Here is a 23,565-nt window from a genome sequence, read left to right on the forward strand (position 1 = left end):
ATGTTAAGACAAAAGCAGCATTGTCATTTTTTTGATGGCTTAAATAATTTATCAATCGTCAAAAGAGTAGCTGATAACTGATAATCAACTCAAAAACCGAGTAACACAATTGGACTGTCTGACTGCCAAGACGATACTGATCCTGATTTTAGATCATCCTGTTAGTCTTCCTACAATCTTCATCTGTATGTATTCCTGCAATGACATGTCAATTATGAGCTGTTTTTTCTATAGTTTATGATTCTAATATTATTCAAACATTACATACATTTACATTACATATTATACAAACAGCGCTACTACTTGACTGAAGAAAAAGCACATCAGTTAATCGATTTTTAATATATAATACAATCAGAAATAGAGACAACAGTTGAATTGAAAGATAACTTTCCATAACTCAAGATTTCAGTAAAGTTGACCTACTATTCCAAATGTGATCAAAACCAGTGTCTTTGCACAGAGATGGTAATGGTTCATGTGGGCCTCGGTGCAGAGGGGACAGACATCACGATGAAATACTCTTTAGTGTTGACTGTGATGATAGTGTATTAATGGGGCTGGGTCAGTTGTTGTCGTGTGTTCACAGTTTACTCAGAATTATTTAAGTACAATTGACGATTTTCATCCCTTGCTTAGTTGTTCCTTCTCATGGTCTGTTTGGATTGCCATAGCTATTGCATAGGACATTAATTACCATATAATAATAATAATAATGCCAAGGGGCACATAGAAAGTGATCACTGTGACAAAGCTACATGGAAATCTGGAAAATGACCTGAACACATGGCTTATTAACATTGTTTTTTTTGTAGTGACGGAGGCTTGCAGGGGATGTGTTTATCCTCGTGGCCAAGTTTTATTTTAATTAATGGATTTATAAAGTAGAACCTATGTTGTACAGAATAAAAAAAAACTGAAATTTGAACATAAGCTTTTTTCTCAATAAAAATAATTTCAATATTAGTAATCAGTTTCTTTTATAAAAATCACATTTGCACTACATAAAAAATAAAAATATCAAGTAAAATATGTAACAACCCACTGCAAAAAGTGTCAGGGGGGAAAAAAACACCAGCTGTTGGCCAACAGATCAGAACTGTGTTGTTGCTGAGGCACCTTCATTTATCAGCCATACCAACAGTCTGACAATACCTCTTCTGCATATTTTGCATGTTAAATACTGCATAAATAAATCAACTCTGAATCAAGGATATATATATATAAAATAAAATAGAAACCAATATTTCTTTTTAGCAGATCATTTTCTATTTTTCCTCCCATGCCTCTCAGGCCACAAGGAAATACACCCTTAACATCATTCTCTCATGTTCATGTTGAGGCGTTTATGTTAGCACTATATTCTCAAGACAAGAGACTGACCAAATGAAAATGTTAAGCCAAAGCGAAATATTATATATTTTAAGGTCTCTGGGTTAAGGCGCAGAAAATCTATCGTTTACTAGCATTAGAGGACACTTACGACACATACAATGAGAACAGATAAGTACCATTTTAGTTTTTGAAAAAGCACGTATCGCATTTACTCTACATACACTCTTCTTTTATATGTTTATATTTAAAATCTTAACTGCAATTAATTAAGCTGAAATCTACCAAAGTGCATGATGCATAATTTGTATTTTATGTAGAACGTCATGGTCCTTTATCTATCGTCGGTTATTTCCATGTTAGTTTTAGAGTAAGGACATAATATTGTTAGACCTCAGTCCGGTTTTTTTCTGCTACAGATAACCTCAAAGTTATCTTTTAGCAGAGATGTCTACGGTTAAAGCAAGGAGCTATATAATAATAACTTTAGAATAAAAAGGCATCAAATAGAAATAAGACTTTGCATAAGGAAGAGTTGGCAAATCTGACATCGTGTTGCACATGAGAGACCATGATAATCATTTCAGTTGGCTCACTCTAGTTCCTTAAAGTAGAATATCACACCAAGAATGCAGATGTGATTTGCGATGGCCAACAACGCTCAGTTGGTTTAAATGCAGGCAACACTTTAAGATTTAAGTCGTCCCGTCCCGTTTTACCAGTTCATTTTATAAGAAGCTGTACTTCAGTATGATACCACTAAACTTACGGCTTAAGTGCTCAAAAGTGTACATTTCTTTTTAAAAGAAAACAAGTAAACTGTATCTTAATACTTGTTAGCAGAAGGCATCTCTTGACTTCATTCAACAGAAGTGAATTGACTGTTTAGTTTAGAAATGATTGAACATTCTCCATTACATCGCTGACCTCGTGAAAACGGTGCAGGACTAAGTGCATAACTACATAATTGCAAGCTTGGGATCAAGCAAGCCTTTTTTTTTTAGTTACCAAATGCAGCCAAATTTCCACTTGTGTATCCACTATTAAATAAAAATTACTTTCACATTGGGTTTTTTTAACATGGTAATAGTATATCCTGTTTTTTGTGCTCTTTTAAAAATCCTGGGAATAGTGTTGTGATATTCCCCTTTAAGGAAAGAATAAAACAATATTCTCATCGCGTCACATCAGTGTGTAGCTGACATGAAAATGTCTTCATGAAAGTGCCAAAGGATTCCATTCAGTTAGTAAATAGCAGTCACAGACTTTAAGTGGGCTAATATTACCCAACTTCCCCACAATATAGTAACAAGGAAATGAATTCATATTATACAACAACAAAACCTCTTTGTGGCTTGGTGTGCATAGCATATACACTGAAGGCATGATGTTCCCTGCTTTATAACAGGAATTAGTGTTACATACTGTTAGCTATATCTTGGGTCTCCACCCATTTATGAACTGCATGAGTTTCTTTACCTGCAGTTTGCTTAGCTTGAAGTCCTCTGACAAAATCTCCTCAGTGAGCTGCAGGAGTAAACTCCCATCTATCTTCTCGGACACAAAAAGAGAAACAATGTCATCTGGCAGGCCAATAAACCTTAGAGATTTGGACACCTCCTCGATAGAGAGACCGGCCAGGCTGGACGGGGGCTGCCACTGTGCAGCGGGAGAAAGGGATGCACAGTTAGCAGTTAATGAGTTAGAGAGGACAGATGTCTCTTTTGCGCCCTGCTCATGTTGAGGTAGTGAGCAATTTGAAGTCTCCTGCTCACTGTCACAGACTGATCCCGACAGTGAATCTGTGCACTTCTTAATGGCATTTGATTTCGGTGTTCTGGGTGGCAAGATGGGGCAAGAGAGGCTCTGCTTTGCGTCAGATTCTTCTATTGGCTTGTCTCTGTACATTTCTGAACTGTAACTTGAAGATTTGGTGCAGAACTGATGCAGAGCAGCTTTCTGCGACCTGCTGTGCGTCCTGACCTTACTGCTGTGTGCGTACTCTCCATCAAAGTCCAGAAGGCTGGCTGTGCAGCTTTTTTGGGTGCTCAGGGATCTTTTCCTGGGGTAACTGTAGTAACTCCGACAGCTAAATGGTAGAAATTCCTCCATGCAGTGCGATTCTCCTCCACTGAAGTTATTTGGCCAAGACAATCTGGAAGACATCCCATCTGATGGCAGGCTACTACTGGGCCACGTAACATTTGGCTCAGTGCTGTTGGATTTAACCCAATTACAGGGGTAGCACACATGGCTCTGTTCTTGTGGGTCGGCCGCCTCCTGCTCAGATGCTCCGATACTGATGAAAACACATAAAGTTAATTTGTGGTGTAAGAGCAAACGTCATGTAGACGTCATCATAAGATTTAAACATTTAACATTTCAAACAAACGCATGTATTCCTTCTGTTATAGAGTACGGGTAAAGAAAAGTATGTGGGTTAAGGAGAAACTTCAATGGACACAGCTAAATATATCTAAAAACAAATCTAAAGATCTAGGTGGCTTTCATGGGCAAGTTGAACACAAGAGGAAAAAATTAAAATGGCAACATGGTGCTCTAGAACTATGAAATGTCAGCATGAATTAGCCTTTAAAACTCCAAATTTAAAAGTGAATCGTCTGAATTTATAAAATGTAACTTTTGTCAAAGTCAAGTCACAAAGTCTTTCTAATTTGAATCGAGTGTAATTGTTGTCAGATGTGTGCTATGAAATGGTGCCAATTCTTACATGTTGTGAAGACCAGAAGAATAATAGGAGAGGGTCGGACTTGGAGACCGAGTCTCTTGCTGCCGAGGCTTCGACGGGATGGGCATCGATGGCATTTGTTTCAAACTTCGTGGAGGAATTGGTGGGGCATTCAAAAGTCGGCATTCTTCCTTCACCTAAACAAGGAAATTAAATTACTTTGAAATTGACAAAATCAACATATTCTGTCAAACTGAAGGCGTTAGACTTTCTTTAAGTAATATTCCTTAAGATTTCTTTGGTCTAGTTATGGTCTTTATTTTATCTGCAATAGCCATTTAAGTATTTACATTCAGTTAATCTCTCTGTAATCATTTTATTGGGAGTGGCAGAGTCCACCCTTCCCGCGCTGGATTCAGATTGCCTACCTTAGAACAAGGCATTTAAAGGAAAATGATGTATGCATGAAATCCAGAGCAATCTTATCACGTTTATAGCTATTTACCGTTTCTTTCATAAATAATGCCTCTACAGAACAAGGCAACAGTCATTTCCGGCTTTGTTTTTTTCTCAGGGGATTGTTTTTACAAACCAGGCAGGAACAGCCACAGTGAACTGTTAGATGAAGCGATTGATTAACATTGAATCAGAATCACGGTTGCAATTATTATTGAATGACTGTTTGTTTGGTTGCACTGTAATCTAATACACCAGTTGTCCCTGTTGCTTTCTGACAAACAAGCTGCCGTTTGCTGTAGTATAAAACTGCACTGGCTGTTACCACAGTAACCACGGGTGTGACCAAATTTTAAGGATTACAACTTTAAGCATAAGAGATTATACTCACAGCTTCAGACTTGGGTGGAACCGGTGGAGGAGTAAGAGCTGCATCGGCACTGGGTGTTGCACCAAGAGGACAAGTGACTGGGTATGACAGGGCTGTTGTTGTGCCACAGCCATTGTTGGTGCTTCGAATTCCCTCACTGACAGAAGGTTTTGGGATCTGACCTCTCAACTGATCCAACCACAGCTCCTCATAGGGAACGTCTGACTTGTTGAGGGATGTTGGTTGGTTTGAGCTCTCCATCAGTTCGGGGAAAAAGTGTTCATTTTCTCCTGAGTCTGAAGGGATACTATCTGAGGGCAGAAGAGCCCAATCTCCACACAACGTCATACAGCCCTGCAAATTAACCTCACTGTTACCGTGCAGGTTGCTGCCGTACACACACACAGATAGTCGGTGGAAGGACTGGGTGAGTTCATCCCGAGCGTAAGTTAAAGAGCTGGGAATCTGCATGTGGTTTGTACAACCGTTGGAGCTGTTGCTGCCTCCGCTGCTTCCACTGCAACTTCCATTCCCGCTGCTTTTCTTAGGGCTCTTACCATCGTCGTTCCAGTCTGTCCGCACATCCCGGACGGCACGAGAATAGTCGTCTATGTCAAACTGATCCTGGCAGAAGGAGAACCAGCGATGTACCATAGTCTCTAGCCACAGTTCTCCTTGCAGCAGTTCTTCTGGAATAATACATCTAGGCATGGTCATATGAAAGGGAAAATGGATGGGGATAATTTTGTTGCTTCGCAAGATGCAGCACACAACCACCGTCTTGGTCTGAATGTTGACCAATTTGTAGCGATGACCCTCACGGATGAGATGGATGTCATAATGGTTGCGGGGTGGACTGTTGGGTACTGTGACATTGACAGGGAGACGGGTTTTCTCCACAATGTTCCTGATGATGTGCTCGCCGTCCTGCATCTGAAGCTCCAGTGGACTGCAGGTGCTGAACCTGCCTTTGCACTGGAAAGGCAGGCTGATGCTCTCATTGGTGCGATGGTTCATGCAGATCAAGCATGGCATCTTGCTTCGACCGATCTTACTGATGGAATTGAGCTTCCCAATCTTCTTAAAAATTGTGTTGAATCTTGATTTTTCTTTGGAGCTCTTGGCATATAGGATCTCAGCCTGGCCCATTAACGTCAGTTCATCACCGGTGCTTAGTGTTATGTTGTAAACTTCAGTATCTTCATTGCATTCGCCTGAAGCCATCTGTGAAAAGATGACATCTGGCCTAAGTACTGACAAAATGAAGGGAAGCATTTCCACCTTTTTTTCACTTTAGAGTAAAAACATTATGTTAGCGCATTAACAATTGCTTTCTTTATAGATACTGCCACTGATTTATACAAGGACCGGATACAAGGAAATAAACCTAAATTACTTATAAATGCCTGTTTTAAGAGTCTTAACGGGATAATTTAAATTAACACTAACGAATTCCGAACCAATCATAATAATCCCTTCAACAGATAAGATGTACCTTAACATTGAAAGTGATTTCTTCCATGACGTATACCCTTTCAGGGAATGCTTTGGCCACCTCCTCCACGCTGTTGAAGTACTGCACAGGCTCCTTGACATCTCTGTCCTGCTCCAGTAGCTTAAACTGACCTAAAGTAGGAAAAGACAGAGAAAAAGAAAGGTTTGGGATAAAACGACATTGTTCCTACTATTTCTCAACACTGATGCTCCTCTCAAAATGTCTTATGTATTTGATTTTAATCATCATTCGAGGAGCCCTCCGATTTGAACCCTGTGTTGTTGGACTTTATTGGTTTTGATATCTAGAAAGATACATCATCAAAAGACAATGTCTAACTAATCGAAAAGCATTGAGCAACCTTGCAGATGCAGCTCACCTTCATAGTGCACTGGGATCTCTATTTTGGGTCCAATGACATAGTGTCCCTCTTCCAGACTGTGAGCAGTAATAGTCGTCCACTGACGGCAGGAATGAATCAAGAGGTAGTCTTTGTCTCTGAGTCCTTCAACCAACTGGCCTGCAGGTAGGAAAACAACAAGCAGAACTGATATTATCCCTCACAATCCAGGACATATTGTAATACTGCAAGGTACAATAGATAAGAAGTATCAAATGTACACTTAAATTAATAAACGGTCAGAATAACTTCTGATGTAATTGATCAAAATTGGTTAGAAAAACAGTTATGTCTTCTGCGTATCAATAAAGGCTTATCTTATATTACATCAACAACTGTCATGTAACCCATAAAACACCATGTGCCTCATAACACTTGCAAAATGTAAAATTATATGCCTTAATATACCTCTCTAAAAGACAAGCGCTGCCATTTAAAAGCACAATACACCACCCCAATTTTGCAGGAAGTTAAAGAACAAATAATTGTTTATGATTTCATAATAATAGACACGCTTATGTTATTATGCAACTGTCACGCAAAACAGATGTTGTGGAGGTAAATTCCCTGACCCAATCATACAGTCATCTGTATTTTTGTTCTACGTTCACCTTCATGTAACTTTATTGTAGCATGTATTGTTTTTGCTTAAATGAGTCTTTCATTGTACCCAGAAAAAGGCCAAAGATAAAACATGTTCTTGATTGAACAATAACGTTGACTCGTCCTGCTACAATTGTCACTTGTAAATGACCTTGTTTTTTTTTCTTCTAAAAATGGCATCACACTGCCTTTACAGTATATCCTATGCCCACATTTTCAAGTAGTCATTGTGTTGCAGTTAACAGTCTCCTGAGGTCGTAATACGTTGTCCCTTACATTAAATACTATTGCTGTTATGATGACAGTGGTTGTTTTATGCTGCATTACTGCCTTTAAAGTTACATGGCTACAGCGCGGCAGAGGTTACAGTACATATATTTTAAAAAACACTGACAAACTTTATTATTTGTTGAGATCTGCACGACAGATACAATCGCTTAAAGATAGTGACACAACTTTCATCATTAGAAAATGGCAACTTCATGTTAACTAGACACTTTTGCTGAGAATTAATACGATACGCTGACAAAATCAACCGCAAAAAGTTGTCTTACAAACAGTTAAGGTTAGTTTACTTTAGCTGCTAACTAGCAATTCAGCAGCTAGCAAAAGAAAACGTTCAAGTGACAGCAAGTTACTAACCGTTATCCAGTTTGGCAATTTGAGGCAACCTATAAGCACTGACAAGTTGATCTAATGGTAAGGACGTCGTGCTCCATGTAACATCTTTTAAATTATTGTACAACATTGTTCCAAGGTCCATTTTGCTAGCTTATATTAGCCAACTGGAGAGCTAACTAGCAGTTGTAAACACGATCACAAAATGCTACACTAAGCTAACTAACTGAATAATATATAAACTCTCCATCGACAGTTTTATGTTTGGCACGTTTCTTATTGATCGTCGCATATTTCCCTTTTCATTTGCCTAAGTATCATTAAGGTCCGTTGTCTCATAATGTAGAGGAGACATGTTTGTTTAGCTCGCGACGGCTGCATCAGGGCAACTGGTCTAGAATAACTGAATAACGGAAATACATTTTTGTTTCTTTTAAAATAAAAGCATTATTTACATTGAGGTACACAAGAGAGTGAATAACACAACACGTGAGTCATACTTTCTCATTGTAATTGTTACATTGCTTTAGAATATAAGTAATATAAGAGAATATATAGTAAACATTGTGAGCTAGAGTGATGGTATTTGCAAATGGCTGTTTACAAGCAATTTATTTTTTTAAGTATTTACCGGAAGTTGTAATTTTGTACTGCTAAATGTGTTACTGATGCTGATAACTAAAAGACAAGAAGAAGAAAAAAATACAACCTAATCCAAAATAAAACTCCAACTGGTGCTCCAGATGTAAGGCTTGTAAATACAAATTCAAATAAACATTGGGCTTTCAAACCTGGTGGTGATGCAGCTATAAATGTACCAACAATGACACTGTCATCACACTTCCTGATCTAGCTGGTACAAATCAGACGAACTTCCCTAATTTGGTTTATAGCTCAGTGTACTCCTAACCAGCTACTATGTCTTTTGTGGACACACTGCGCCAGTGGGACGAGGCTGTAACTTGTGCCGACAGACAGGATTTGTCAGAGGCACTCAGGATTTTCCTGGCTATCCAAGATCCAAACTCCAAAATTAGTTTTGACATTGGCTGTCTCCATCTTCTTAACAAAGACCTGGATGATGCTGAAAAGGTAAGGCAAGCCAAAACATTACACACAAATATCTACGTTTTGTATTTTGTAAAAAATACTCATCAAAAAGTTAAATCTAGTTTGGGGATGTAGATGATAAAGCTAAATGAAATGCTATGATATTTTGCAGTCTGAAAGCACAAGTCATTGTGACTGAGAAAAGAAGAAGTAGGGTTTACCATTTCTCCTTTCTTCTAGAGGAAGTTACAGTGTTGTCTAATGTTTCTCAGGCATTTGATTGCAGCATTCGCAAGGATGAGCATTTGGCTGTTGCCTTCTTTCAAAGAGGGATGACGTTTTACAGAAAACAGAGGCAAGAAACACATTACATAAATTTTTCATAACATTGTCATTTAAAAACTCAGTATGCTTTCATTATCATGTAATTTGATTCATATTCACTACTCTTCTTTTTTCAATTGTTGTGGTTTATTACATGCAAAAAATAATGAACTGGATTATATATATTCAAAGGTACGAGGAGAGTTTAGGTGATTTCCAGCATGCCTTCAAAGCACTAAGAGGCAACCAGCTGATAGATTACAAAGCACTTGGTCTCAGATACAAATTGTATGCATGTGAGGTAAGTATTTGAAAGCCTCCAATCATTTGTAATAATCATAAATGTTCTTGTAAAGCCTCCTTATGTCATTTACACAAATCGTCAACTGATGGTTAACAAGGTCTATCTGACAAATTGGACAAATTTGAGGTCTATGTCTCAAACGGCTTTAAAGTTAACAGGATCTATCTGCATCACTAATTTATGCAAATTTTGTATATATCTGAGTCAGTGAGATCTACAAAGGTCTATCTCCACATGTTCAAGCATAATTGTAGTATCACAAAGGTCTATCTGCTGACAACCAATAGCAGGGCGGGAAATGAATCACGTGATCATTTTAAGTACAGGAATAACTTATTCAAAATGTTTTGCTGCCAACTGTTTTATATGTATGTAATCTAGTAGATAGTAGTTCAAGTTAAGATCATTAGTAGTTTAATAAAGTCTTAAAAATTCTGATTTATTAGCAAATATAATTTTCACTTTTAAGTTTCCTGCCACTTGGAACTTGTGTAAACATTTTTAGAGCTTAAAATTAAGCTAAATTGCATAAAATACAGTTGAGGATTAAATTAAAAAATTTCGGGTGGGGAAATAGACTCAGATAGACTTGGGACTCTGGTTTTCCAACAATTTCGGAACCACAAAGGTCTATCTGCAAAATTAGTTTTGTTTCTACCCATAATGCGCACTGAATTGGATGGTCCAAATAGTCTTAATTTCCCTACCTAGTGTGTAGCATGTGATCTGTCAAAATTGGTTGGAATTGGTTTTACAGTGTCCACGTTATGAACTGTTGAATTTTCAAATGCGTTTTTCTCAAAACTCTTCAAAGTGCAGATAGACCTTGATAACCCTCAGTTGATGAAATATAGAGAAACAGAGACATTGAGTACATCCATTTTCTAATCTGCCTTAATGACTAATTTGATGTTAAAAACCAATGGTTTAAAAAATAGTTTGGCTGTTTTATTATATTGTATTATATTATATTATATTTGAATGTGTTGATGTTAGCCATTCTCCCATAGTACAGTTTGACACATTTAAACTCTTTAATGACTGGTGGATTTAATATGCCTGAGGGATTACAATAGTGGCAAGCTTTTAATACAATGACAATGTTTACTGCCACAGGTTCTTATCAATATGGCTCTGGCTGAGGCTCAGCTGGGTAACTGGGAAAAAGCCCATGAAAACCTTGTGAAGGCTCTGAACTACAAGACAGATGCCAAGCTCAATATCATCGACAAAGCTCTGGATTCAGCCCTGGTCAGTTAACATACTGCAATGTCACCATTATTTAAGAAAACCAAACATAATCGGACCAAATTTTGGGATTTGGACTACCAATATCATACTTTGTTCAGTTATTCAATATATTTCAAATGCGATCATATTCATGACAAAGAATGATATGTATTCAGCTTGATATGTATTTTGTGAGTGTCTTAAATTAAATAAAAACTTTTACATACATTTTTTTAAGCAACGGTATTAGCGATTTAATTAGAATTTTCTTTCATGTCAGAACTACTTGACAAACAGGATATTATCCATTGTAATACAATTTCACCAACAGAAACAGAAACTTTTCAAACTAGTCGAGTTTCCATCAAAAGTGCTATTCAAACCAAATAAGCACTATGTTGCAGAGCTGGAGAAGAAGGACTACCTTGGCAAAGCAACGGTAATACTTTATCTGATGACATACCTTTTGCATTCGTTAAAAGTTAGTACCACATTATTCATTAGTGTGATATTAATTCCAATAAACTTAACCTGAGTATACAGGTCCTCTAATTCACTAAAATGTCAAATCACTTAACACTATAATTATTTGTCATGCATAACCTACATTTCCCCTGCCATCTTCAGGTGGTTTCCTCGGTCGTTCCTCAGGATGCTTTCTCTGGATTTGCCCCATTACAGCCACAGGTGAAACATGGGCACTTCTTTGGCAATAAAAACAAACCATTCTGATTCACATAGAAATCAACTTAAGTGCTGCACCGTGTCAGTCACATTTGAAACTGATGGATGCTTTGTGTCTTTTTTTATTTTTACATCTGACAGGTTAAAGATGGTCCAACTAGTCCAAAAGAGCCTGAGGTTCTGAGGTACAACAGTTACTTTGAAGTGGTAGAAATTTGATTCACTCGAAATACACATTTTATTTAGTTAGTAGTTAGTGCCGGTAGTGTAGTGTAAGCAGTTGTTCTAATTCTGCCTTGTTGCTGGCAAACATTATTGCAAATGACTGATACTTGGTAAGATATTTTGTGATAGATTTTCCACTATAAACATGGAGGATGTGTAAAATAGAAAAACAATCTCTTAATGTAGAATTGGAATAGAAAATAAGCAAATCTATAAATTGTTATGTTTTCATTAGAGGACAAAGATGAATCGCTATGTAGATGTAAACAGCAGAAGAGCAAGATAGAAATGTAATGTAATAAATAATGAAGACTAGTGTGCCAGCAGGTCTCCTGATGCCATGTGAATGTCTCCTGTCTTTGCAGGGCTTTAGAAGGAGAACCTCACACTGTCCTGTTTGAGTTTGTTCCTGAGACCAGTGATGAGCTGGCTGTAGTACCAGGCAATATTGTGTTTGTACTGCAGAAGGCAGCCGACAACTGGGCATCTGTGATCTTTAATGAAAGAGTAAGGTCACTGTGTACAGAATCTGCAAGTGTGCATCTCTCAAGACCTCCAGTAGTTTCTTTTATGAAATATGCATAGAAACCATTACTCATGTCACATTAAGATGTTAATTGAGAGTATTCATCATTATCATGTCAATTATAGAGGGGACTTGTTCCTTACAATTACCTGGAACGTTTGGAGATGTCCTTGGCTTCTAAAAAAAATGAGGTATGGAAGTATAGGAGTATTATTTCTTGTTTTGAAGATTGCTTCGCATTATTTTTAGAAGTGATGTAGTCTTTGCTACGAGACAAAAGTCTCGAAAGAAAAAAGAGTTTGTTATTAAAAACCTAACAATTAGTCTTTAATTCTAAGCATACTCTGCAGGTTACTAAAATTGCACTTAAAATGTGGCAATTGTTTAAGTTTTATAGTACGTAATTATATCTTTTTTTTAATTTATTTTTCTGTATTTGGACTGGCTGGTGGACAGGCAAGACCTCAACCTCCAAGTAGAGAACCACCAACCAGACCTGAAAGAAAATCAGGTAGACTTATCTGACATACAGATTAAGCAAACTATAATCACTACATTGTCATGACCAACTCAATCCATTGGTCATAACAAATACTGTAACACAAGAGAAAGTATTTCTGCAAATACAATTTGACCCGTATAACCAAACATTTCCCCCATTGTCTGTATTTAAGGTCTGACTCTCAGCGCTAACAGCAGTGAAGACACAGAAGGAAAGGTATGCTGGGTCAAAGCCCTGATTTGTCTTGCCCATGAATATGATATCAATGATATGATTTTTCATGTGTGATTATTAATGTTTCCTTTCATTAATGCCAGGATGAGCAGCCTACCGACAATTCTCTTATTGTCAAAGTTCGGTTCACATACACCTTTGCTGTCTCAGTACCACCTGCGTCTCCATATGAAATACTGATTGAGAAAATCAGCAACAAACTGAAGCTCTCTTCTACTGCGTTCACTTTGAGGTAAGGTGCACATATGAAGTACATCTTTCAGTTTAACTGATGTATTGTGTTACTGATAAGAGTAAAAAATTCAATCATTTTGTCCTATTTAGTTTAACCTCTGAGGCAACTGAACAAAGTGTAATCAACGACAGCACAGAAATGGAAAGTGTGTGGAGTCGTGCCAGTGGTGTACGCATCACCTTGTGGTGTAACGCCGAAGAGGTAAGTAGGTGGGGATCTTCTGCAGTTCATGCTGGCCTCACAAAAGTTATTATGGTTGAGACTGCATTTGTTTTTGGGATGATACAAAAATGTATGAATGGAACCTACTTAGCACTTTTAGGATCTTCCTGATAAATGGTATTTAAGAGTTTCCTAAGAATGTAATCTTTGTCAGGGTGGGAAAGCAACATTGAAACTCATAACAAATGTAAGGTAGAACTTTGCTGGAATTTTAGTTTGTATATATTGATACATTATAGGAGTACTTTATGCTCCATGCTAGAACTCCGTTTTGGAATATGAGTGTATTAACTTTCTGTATTCACTACATAAAAGTTATACAATAGACAATACAGCCAGCGCAAACCAATATCACTCGAGTCATTACAAAATTGTGAAGAATTATTTGTATGCATTTTGTTTTTTTAGCAAACTGATGGAAATCCACAGAGCGAGATTCCCTTGGTGGCACTTCATTCCTACGAGTCATCAAATCCAGAGGATCTGAATTTTCATCAAGGAGATACAATCACATTAATCTCTAGAGGTGAGACTCCAATTCTTTTAGATCTAATATGATTAGAAAAACTGATTTGTCCAAGAAATATCATTTTAATTCATAACTTTCTTCTTTTTCTTTAGTTAACCAGGATTGGTTGGAAGGGCAAAGTAATGGGAATACTGGTATATTTCCTGCATCCTTTGTGGAAGAAGTACCTGTCAATGGCCAGTAATTTAAAATATATATATATATATATATATATATATATATATATATATATATATATATATATATATATATATATATATATATATATATATATATATATATATATATATATATATATATATATATATATATATATATATATATATATATATATATATATATATATATCTCTCTCTCTCTCTCTCTCTCAAAGATACAAAAGCCAGTAACAGTTAAGTTGTCGGGACCAAAATGATTTATGTGATTCAGTAAGTAATGGGATAATAAAAAAAAAAAAACTAGTGGTATCTGATATTTTATGAAAACATAAATTGTTTCTTACAGCTCTCAGTAATTACAAGCAATATACATTGAATGTATGCAGGCATGATTCAATAAGACCTCGTGGGTTACTGGTAAATCATCCTTCCTCTTCATAGGCAATGGCTATGCCTCTCCTGCCCTCTACAGCCTTCACCACAGGTGTCTCTCCCAAATTTGGCTCTAAGCCGCGCCAGCTTCGTTCTGCCAGAAAAGATGCTGAAAAAAGAAAGCGCAAATGTTTAGTGTAATACATAACATTCATAAGTATGTTTGTGCAACACTGTGACTCATGAAATGGGAAATATTTTGGTTGTTGTTTGCACAAGATGTAACAATTATTGTATGTGGTCAGAATTCTACAATAAACTTATGGGTGTATGGAAATTAAGGTGTGTGTGTGTGTGTGTGTAAATCCAGCAGAATTTGTGTCTCATACCAGCTGAGTTAGTGTTGGCTACAGTGAGCGTCTGGTTCCTGAGGACCACGGAAGAGCCGAATGAGGACACTGCGGGCTCGCTGCTCAACAGATTCTGACTTCGCAGAGTTCCTGTGATTAGAGACACGTCAGTCTCATCGCCCTCCTGCTGATCAGCCAAAGGCACATGATTCTGTCCACCTGGTGCAAGTTTGAGGAAAAAAAAATTATAAATTAGATGGAAGCAAAATACTTCTATAGCCTTCATTAGGCTACTGGTGATTAAACAAAAGTAGGCTTGACATTTAAAAAAAGATGATATAGAACTGTATCTATATTATGCACATTATGGCAGTGGAGCGGGGGGTTGATTCTTATTTTTCACTTTAATATTTTTTTCTATTTTCTTTGATTTGAAGAGAATTCAAAGAAATGTAATTCAAAAGTTAATCCTAGCCATCTCTATTTTTTTTTTAATAAAGCCTGCATTAAAGGCTGAATTTTAATATAGGCAAACTTTGCATGATACATACATATATAGTATTTACCCAGTATGATGTGAATCTTTATAATACTATGGAGATCCCCTTTTATAGTTTTTATATAGTCTCTTAAAATAAAAATTGAGGAGTTGATTTAGAAATCTCTGATATGATTAAATCCCAATCTAACCTGGCAGGAGATGTCGAAAGTCTGTGACGTATTCCTCTGACCACTCCCTCTTCTTGTTGCAGGCCAACTCCATCTCAAATGGTGTTACTACAGGTTTAAAGAACTCACTTGAGTCCAGCAGTGAGTTCTCAGGACACGCAATTAACACAAAAATGTCAATTTCAAGAAAGTTTGCTAGTTTGGGCACGTTCAGTTTCCCCATGGCAAACATATAGCTCTTCTTGCCAGCTCCTCGGATGGTCTCCTTCAACTGCTCAATGATGTTGAGGTAGTCGGCCACCCCGAGAGTGCCAACTAGGATGCCAACCACATTGGCATCTTTGGCCCTTTCTATAGCGTAAAATCGCTTCATCAGTGCACGGTTGATACTTACGGACTCTGTCCTCCCCGTCTGTGTTATGGGGTCAAAAGAGCAAAATGAGCAGCGATTCCAAGTCATCATGAAGTTTCTCAGAGTTGCTCCCTCTTGGCCTATATAGAACATACTGTAATCCATGATGCTTAAACCACTTTTCAAGGAGAACTGCCTTCCAAACTGATAAATAAGCTGGTTGTTGTCTCGCTCCGACAGACAGGCATCATCATGTTGTCTTTTAATCCGGCCGTGACTGTAACACTGCTCCCCTTCGACAATAAGTTCTGAGATGACAAGGTTTGGATACTCTGGCAAAAGGAGTGTCAGAAGATCATCTGAAAAACAAAAGAAATGTGTATTCAGTCACAGAGGAAATCATTAACACACAGCAATTAAGCTAATGTGAAAATAGGCAAGATATTAACACTTTATTTAGTTTGACTTGTTAGACACTGGAGTTGGTATGTGTGGACTACAGATGCTGTTTATTTCTTTGTTGTATTAACTAAGTAGTCAAATGAAGTAAAATAGCTTCATCTTAAAGCTGTCCTATTTTTATGAATATCAATGATTTGAAAGATGACTGTTGAAATAAACATGAATATCTACATAATGCAATTGCATATATCAGATAAAAGAGCATGCAGAAGGGCTTTGTAGAATAGCTTACTTATAGCATGAACATAGTTGACGTCGTAGAGGATGGCGATGTGACTGTGTGTGTCAGGGTAGAGTTCTCTGAAGGCAGACGTGCACTTCTCAAGATCCACCGGTCTTCTCTCAAAGATGTACATCAATGGCAGCCTTTTGGACGGGCTGAGGCAAGCGCTGCCATAGTGCACAATGCAGTCGGCTCCAACATGTTCTGCAGCTACCTCATCCACACAGCAACTGCACAAAATGAAAACAACACCTTAAGGTATTTACCTTGAATATTGTGTTGTAATAACCTCGAGTAAATAAAAAGTATGGGCTTCAACCTCAACTTGAAACTCACAGTAGAGCAGCAAAAGCTGGTATTTTTGAAGTTCGACAAGCCACTTTATAAAGTATATTAGTAAGTAGCTGGTTATAAATAGATGCATAAAATAAAAATGAATTAAACTGCCAAAAGCTTAGTATCCTCATTTATTTGATACAAAACATTATAAATAGTATCCGTGTGATGGATAAAAAATTGGATATTAACACATGTATAGCTTAAAGTGACTGTGTCTTTTTCAGATGCAAAAGATCATGTGTGGATTATTAAACAAAGTAAGACTTTTCTCGGTTAAACCTGGTGTGTTACCTGCCATAGGATGTATCTCCCAGAATGAAGAGCTTGGCATTACTCTGTCTCTCTATCTCCGATGCTATTGCAACGGAATCCACCAGCAGCTCATCGGGAAACTGCAGAGCAACCTGTGAATATTAACCATTTTAGACAAAAGTACACTCCTCAGACGTGCATCTGGCGGTCCTGCATATGATTTTACTTTTGGTTGCATCACTGAACAGCGTAACAAACAGCCTTTTAACAAGATGTTCGTTGTCTTTTATATACAAATCACCTTTAATATTTACATGACTAAAAGTAAAACATATGCACTCACCTTTTCAAATTGATGCTCACTGATGAAGTCGCAAGTCTTCTTAATCTGATACAACTCTTCAAGGTTCTCCACAGGGTTATCTTTCTTCACTGCAACATCTACCACACGCAGAATTACGTTTTCCGAGCTGCTGCTAAATGCGTCAGCCATTGCTGCATAGGAAACGCAACAGTGCCTGCAAAAATGCAATAAAACCATATTTCATCTGTTGGTCACAAAGCTACCAAGCTATTACAAATAGAACTAACCTTTCTGATATTCTTAATGGTTTGTTATGCCACCGAAAAATACGTCTGATTGATAAAGTCCAGTACATTTACTTAACCCACTCAGACCACTGGCAATATTGGTAACTTTAGGAATGGCTGAATGAAGCAGCAATGTAACCATCCACCTCCCAACAATAAGTGGACGTTATGGTATTTTCAATACAACTAAACATATCGTGTTTAATGTACAATTAACGTTACATTACCTCCGCTACTTTGGTTTCGTCTGCTAGCTTAGCCGCTTGCTGGTCTTTTTGTAGAATATGAGTAATTACAAACCATCATACAAATTACATTTACGACAACAACATGTAAACTTACAATTCAATGTTATGTGGGTAGTTGCTGACGAATAAACACTTATTTGACAGCTACACACGTGTTGGCAGCAGTAGAGTACACTACAGCGGCTATATCCCAAGCACTTCCGGTTCAAACCTTTTTCAAAATAAAAGCCACAGTACACTGACAATGGCGTTACTTTACGCCAGGATTATCAATTTATTTTAAAACACATAGAAGACAGTAAATCAACATGTGTTGACGTAAAACTTATGACAAGCATAATGACATTGCCAGCTAATCTCTTTGACTATGACCAGTTTCTAACAACAGTGCCATCAAATATATCCCTACACATAATATTCAATAGAAAGAAAGACTTTGTTGCACAATTTTTACATTTATTGACAATTCATTTAATTGAAATAACATAAGTTAATCAATCATGTTTGAAACCACAAAGCAGATACAAGTTAGATACAAGTTAGATACAAGTTAAATACCGACCCCTCCTTCCTCTGAGCTTCTCTTCAATATATATAGCTCGATATACATATTCAAAATAAATACATAACATTTAAAAAAATGTTCCTTCAGTTTCAAATAAGATTATGTGAATAAGAGGTCAAACAGTATAGATAATTTATTAGTTCTAATTTCATCATTTAAAAAACTTCGACTAGTGATCTGTTGACTATAACTCCTACTTCTAAGAAAAGATTGCATTGATTGAATGATTATATGATAGTTTTTCCAACATGAAAGAAACTTTTTCTCTGAGTTGTTGTCAGATTCACAGGATATCTTGAAGGTCAAGCATCACCAGATGTTATATAAAAATCATATTCATGATCCTGCTTACATCCAAATACGATAGAAACCCAAGACCACAGTGAGACAGGTGAACACTGAACCTTAAAAGATAAAAAAAATAAAGCATTAGGTAAATTATTAGTCTACTTGGACCAGTAAATCAGTGTGATAGATATATAGATTAATAACCACTTTTCAACAGTTGAAAATTCAGTTTTATCACTTTTAAATAAATTAAAAACGCTTCAATGTTTAAATTGCACCAGTTGTACCCATATTAACAATTGAAAAAAAGTGTCTTCCCCACTACAATAAACACTGAACAGTTGCCATAAAAAAAGTAATTATTTGAGAGCCCAAGATCTCAAGGCTATGTTTGCTGATTCTACATAACAACAATGCACAATGTCCTACCTGCAAGGTATTTTATAGTATCCAGTTTATGAGACTCTAACATGGTCTTCAAACCAGCCACTTCAGTGTCTATTTTCATGTGGGTCTGAGTTAAATGACGATCTTGCTCTGCAGTCTGTAAAAAAAAAAAAGGCATTTAGACACAGGCATGAAGGATAAGTCCCACAAAAGACCCAACAGCTTTTATGAACAAAGGATAGGCCAAATTACTTTGAGTTAAAGCAATCAGTGACAGTCATTATTAGAACTTTACTAATGGTACTTTTGTGCTTCTAGTTTTACTTTTTATGCATTTTGCACAACAGTTTAGGCTATAACATTCATCTACAAGAACACTAGTCATAGCTGTACCTGACACCATCTACTGGGTCTAACCTACAATATGAAGATTACCATGACCTAAAGATTTGCTGTGATAAGATATGCAACATGTACTGTAGGTGTACTGAACATATACAAACCATTTCCATGATCTCAGTGCGCGTTTCTAGAAGCATCTTATCATGCTCTACTTTCTGAAAATGATAAATAATGTTTAGAAGAGAAATACGAGGAGTGAGAATTAAGACCTGGCGACAATAAAGTCATGTATTATTAACTTTATGTACAAGTCAAGATGAAAAAAGACAAAATTAGAAGTGCACTTGACGCATCTTCAAACACTTATTTAATATTCTAAAAACACTTACCAATTCTTTTGCACGACTTTTCTCCAAATTCATGTCCATAACAGTGTCCGAGCGCACTTTATTCATGGCATCCTGCAAGGTGGGAACAAAACATAAAACAAAAACATCTTTAAACAAAAAAGATAATAATTCTAAATGAATACTTCCATCATAAAACTTGGACATAAATTAAATCAGAATGACCACTTACAGCCAGTTGGATCTTGAAGTGCAATAACTGGTTCTTGAGTTTCTGCGAGAAATATTAAAATACTGAAAATTATAAGTCATATTAACCAAAAACATAACAGACAGAAGCATGAGGAAATGCTTACAGAGAACATAATTGCATAGATGTGAATTCAGGGACACAGAGGTCACCAGAACAACCAAGGGGCACAGATGCAATTCAACAATTACTTTTAGGAAACATCTGAAGTCTGATAATAAAAACACACTCACCTCACTTTCTGCCAGTAAAGTAGAGAACTCACTCTTCTCAAGGATTATCATGTCCTTCTTTACAGATGCTATCTGAGACATCACACGCTGTAACATGATTTCCTGCCAAAATCCCACAACCCAAAAGTTAAATCTTAATTTTCAAGCCTTTATCTGCAGATACCGATGACGTGCCGATATCATTGTGCATCCCTACTAACAAAAAGGCATTAAAAGTAAATCGATTAGTAGTAAATTGATTGAATCAATGAAGGCAATACAGAATCTGTATGCAGGTGTTTCCATTATATTGCACTTTGAAATGACCAAGCAAATGTTTGACTTCTAAACTATGTATTTTCATTTAATAAATGTTCTGTGGAAGACAAACACAATGATCTTGGGTCGGTGACCTTTACAGGACAAGAGGCACAGCCTTTGAGTGTTACACAGAGAAGAAAAACAAGGGCTGACATAATGCTTACTTCTGTATTTAAAGTAAATGTACAAAACACAAACCTCAGTCTCACCTGCTGCACTTTGGTTACCATGGCACCATAAATGACATCCATATTGGAGTTTGTCATCCTCACCATTACTTTAACCATCACCTCAGCTTGCTCAGTCGTAAAGCCTATTCACAGAAAATGTTTATTAATAGGAAAAATCAAAAGCTTGTTGTAATCAAAGCAGAGTAATACTGTGACAATGACATTTTTTGAAGTAAGAAAAGAATTCAAACCATTTCTCTCAAAGAGTTGGACCACTGCATGGGTATCAAAAAGCAGCTTCCCACCTTCAGACTTTGGTAAATCCGTTTTCAAATCCTGGAAGGATTTGATGGAAGTACTCAGATCTGAAATCAAAGATAAGATGGTAAAAGTGATTATCTAAGAAATTAAGCATTACCTGAACACCAAAATAGTAGACATATGTGAAGGGCACATTCTCTACTTATTCCATCAGCAATGACATGACAAATAATGGGTTTTTTTAGGTTTTTTTGTATACTAAATTCAAATGTGTCAACCCTATAACCACTTCATAGATGGTTACCGGTAGGATAACTGATGAAACATTTATATAAAAACAACAATAACGCTCTGTGATGATGACACAGGAAAAATGGGAGGCCATGTGGCATATTATGTAAATACAGTGTGGGGTGTGGGTAAATGTTTCTATTGATAACATTGTAGATTTAGCATCAGGGTCTGGCTTCATGTGCAACAATGAGTTGTTACTGTATAAGGTTGTAGTTGGTGAATTCAACAGTTCAACAATTGATGCATTTATTTAATCGAAATGAGCAGTGCAAGAAAGTCCTTAATTGAAGCTTGACCAAACGAACCTGAAGAGGACTTTTATTTTGACACTCAAAAAAGCAAGTCATCAGCAAGTCATCACCAATCCCATGTGGACAGTAACGATTTATTTTACAATCTTTGACATTGTCTGAGGAGCATAGATTAAAAAGTGTCGCGGTTTGGGTTCTAAAAGGACACCTCATGTCTTCTTGTCTAAACAGAAAAGAAGTAGAAGAAGAAGAAGTAGCTTTAATTTGTGTCACTAATGTAACGCATTGCTGCATTCAAACAAAGACTGGGGCTGTTGTAGCTCGTGAGCAGGTTTAACGTAGGGCTACCGCAATTTGAAGTTTACAGCGAGGTGCCATATGTACACTTCTGATTAACAAACCATAACAACCCACTTAGTTATCCTACCTCTTGTAGACATCTGTGTCACTGCAGACAGGTGCATAGTCTTCCGTCCAGCTCGTGCCCCCCTCCATAGCGGCTTCTCAAAGTTCCTAAACGGTGGAGCGACGATACACCGGACACACGGTGATGTGTTGACAGATGTCAAACTAGACATGTTTGAGGAAATGGTCGCTGTCACAACACAGGAAACTCTGTCGTGAATAAAAGAAAGGTCATACCACTTTTCTGGGTGGTTAACACCAAGTTTTAGTCGTGAATGGCACTGTTTAAGCACCATTGTCAACGCTTGTATTCCGCCAGCAGCAGGGCTGTACTTCAGCCTGGGAAAATCCCGAGCATATCACCAACTGCCTCTTTACCGTGGCTTTAATGCAACTTTCACCTAGTTATTGCCGCCCTACCATCACATATATCGAGAGGCAGAGGAAGTTAAACATCCACACTTCCCGGCACGCATTTCAAAATAAAGCTCTCTTGTCACAAATGCTACTTAAATCATTGTTTGGGACACATCAAAGTTTTCCCAAAATGAAAACGGAACCATTTAATAATGTAATTAAATGTAAATTTCTCTTTTTTGCCTTTTAACTGTAGTTTCAATCATAACTTCGGCCTACATTACATACTATTTGCATATTAATATAATACATGGTCTTTAATGTCTAATTGCATTTGATGAATTGTTTTGTATCTCCTTCTTTCTTTTATATTGGATTTCCACAACATTACAAAAGGATTTTATTTTTTCATCTCACCATAATAAGTTTCTTCACAAGGTATGATCAGTTTTGACCCACAGTTATACAGTATCTCACAAACCATATAAAACTTACATACATTTTTAGATTATATTTGTATTTACCTGTTTCAAAATTAAAACAAAACAAAAAACAATAGTAGAATGAGTAGTTTAATGCCATTTGAATTCTGTACATTTCTTGTTGCTTTGCATAAAGATTTGGTGCTCAATAAAAATGAATGTAAAATAACCGAGTGCGATATCAAATCTGATACTTTTATAATGCATAACTATACATTGTTCTCTACAGCACATATTTTATACACAATAAGTTACATGAATAAAAAAAAAAGCTTCAGTCATTGTAAGTGAATATTCTGGTTATTACAGTATATCATCTACAAAGCATTAGCACCTATGTGTTCTCAATGGCAACAAGGAATAAAACGTGACAAGTGTCTTTTAGGAAAGGAGAATGTACTGTATAGAACAAAGGAAAACATGAGCTCTATCTCTATACAATTGGGTAAGTAAAATCAACCACCATTCCTTTACAGTAATAATTATTAACTGGCAACCATGTTTTTTAATTGTTCAACAAAGATAGTATGGCATCTTTGGATTCACTGCAATAAATAGCAAACAGGTCTGCATCCTTATTTATTTCAGT

At 36.8% G+C, this 23,565-nt stretch overlaps 4 protein-coding genes across 11 annotated transcripts; 1 reads left to right on the plus strand and 3 right to left on the minus strand.

Annotated features, from left to right (window-relative positions):
- Positions 1-219: 219 nt before the first annotated feature.
- Positions 220-8,347, minus strand: garem (GRB2 associated, regulator of MAPK1). Its single transcript, XM_029458031.1, has 6 exons — positions 7,988-8,347; positions 6,722-6,862; positions 6,343-6,473; positions 4,869-6,071; positions 4,064-4,218; positions 220-3,631 (listed from the first exon to the last, which is right to left on the minus strand). The coding sequence occupies exons 1-6, from the start codon at positions 8,106-8,108 to the stop codon at positions 2,764-2,766; spliced, it is 2,619 nt and encodes an 872-aa protein (XP_029313891.1). The 5' UTR covers positions 8,109-8,347; the 3' UTR covers positions 220-2,763.
- A 395-nt stretch (positions 8,348-8,742) lies between these two features.
- Positions 8,743-14,899, plus strand: ncf2 (neutrophil cytosolic factor 2). Of its 6 annotated transcripts, none has more exons than XM_029457568.1 (16): positions 8,743-9,055; positions 9,286-9,368; positions 9,530-9,638; positions 10,758-10,892; positions 11,203-11,310; positions 11,499-11,558; positions 11,697-11,740; positions 12,146-12,287; positions 12,432-12,497; positions 12,763-12,817; positions 12,981-13,024; positions 13,126-13,274; positions 13,367-13,478; positions 13,908-14,025; positions 14,121-14,235; positions 14,394-14,899. In XM_029457568.1, exons 1-15 carry the CDS (start codon positions 8,882-8,884, stop codon positions 14,210-14,212), a joined length of 1,491 nt encoding a protein of 496 aa, XP_029313428.1. In that variant the 5' UTR covers positions 8,743-8,881; the 3' UTR covers positions 14,213-14,235; positions 14,394-14,899. The 6 variants fall into 6 exon arrangements, with proteins under 6 accessions (XP_029313428.1, XP_029313427.1, XP_029313423.1 ...); XM_029457567.1 differs by having other exon boundaries at positions 14,121-14,231; XM_029457563.1 differs by having other exon boundaries at positions 8,744-9,055; positions 14,121-14,253; positions 14,386-14,899.
- dph2 (diphthamide biosynthesis 2) lies at positions 14,488-18,295 on the minus strand. Of its 2 annotated transcripts, none has more exons than XM_029457569.1 (7): positions 18,139-18,295; positions 17,549-17,723; positions 17,245-17,357; positions 16,624-16,844; positions 15,599-16,288; positions 14,948-15,127; positions 14,488-14,727 (listed from the first exon to the last, which is right to left on the minus strand). In XM_029457569.1, the coding sequence occupies exons 2-7, from the start codon at positions 17,696-17,698 to the stop codon at positions 14,609-14,611; spliced, it is 1,473 nt and encodes a 490-aa protein (XP_029313429.1). In that variant the 5' UTR covers positions 17,699-17,723; positions 18,139-18,295; the 3' UTR covers positions 14,488-14,608. The 2 variants fall into 2 exon arrangements, with proteins under 2 accessions (XP_029313429.1, XP_029313430.1); XM_029457570.1 differs by having other exon boundaries at positions 18,024-18,146.
- Positions 18,296-18,486: 191 nt separating this feature from the next.
- On the minus strand, positions 18,487-22,600 carry mcur1 (mitochondrial calcium uniporter regulator 1). 2 transcript variants are annotated; one of them, XM_029457572.1, is made up of 10 exons: positions 22,431-22,600; positions 22,160-22,347; positions 21,178-21,291; positions 20,966-21,069; positions 20,457-20,558; positions 20,206-20,247; positions 20,016-20,087; positions 19,788-19,841; positions 19,327-19,441; positions 18,487-19,013 (listed from the first exon to the last, which is right to left on the minus strand). In XM_029457572.1, the coding sequence occupies exons 2-10, from the start codon at positions 22,308-22,310 to the stop codon at positions 18,958-18,960; spliced, it is 810 nt and encodes a 269-aa protein (XP_029313432.1). In that variant the 5' UTR covers positions 22,311-22,347; positions 22,431-22,600; the 3' UTR covers positions 18,487-18,957. The 2 variants fall into 2 exon arrangements, with proteins under 2 accessions (XP_029313432.1, XP_029313431.1); XM_029457571.1 differs by having other exon boundaries at positions 22,160-22,600.
- Positions 22,601-23,565: the final 965 nt, after the last annotated feature.

Source organism: Cottoperca gobio, chromosome 20 (genome assembly GCF_900634415.1).
Source record: "Cottoperca gobio chromosome 20, fCotGob3.1, whole genome shotgun sequence".
NCBI lineage: Eukaryota > Metazoa > Chordata > Actinopteri > Perciformes > Bovichtidae > Cottoperca > Cottoperca gobio.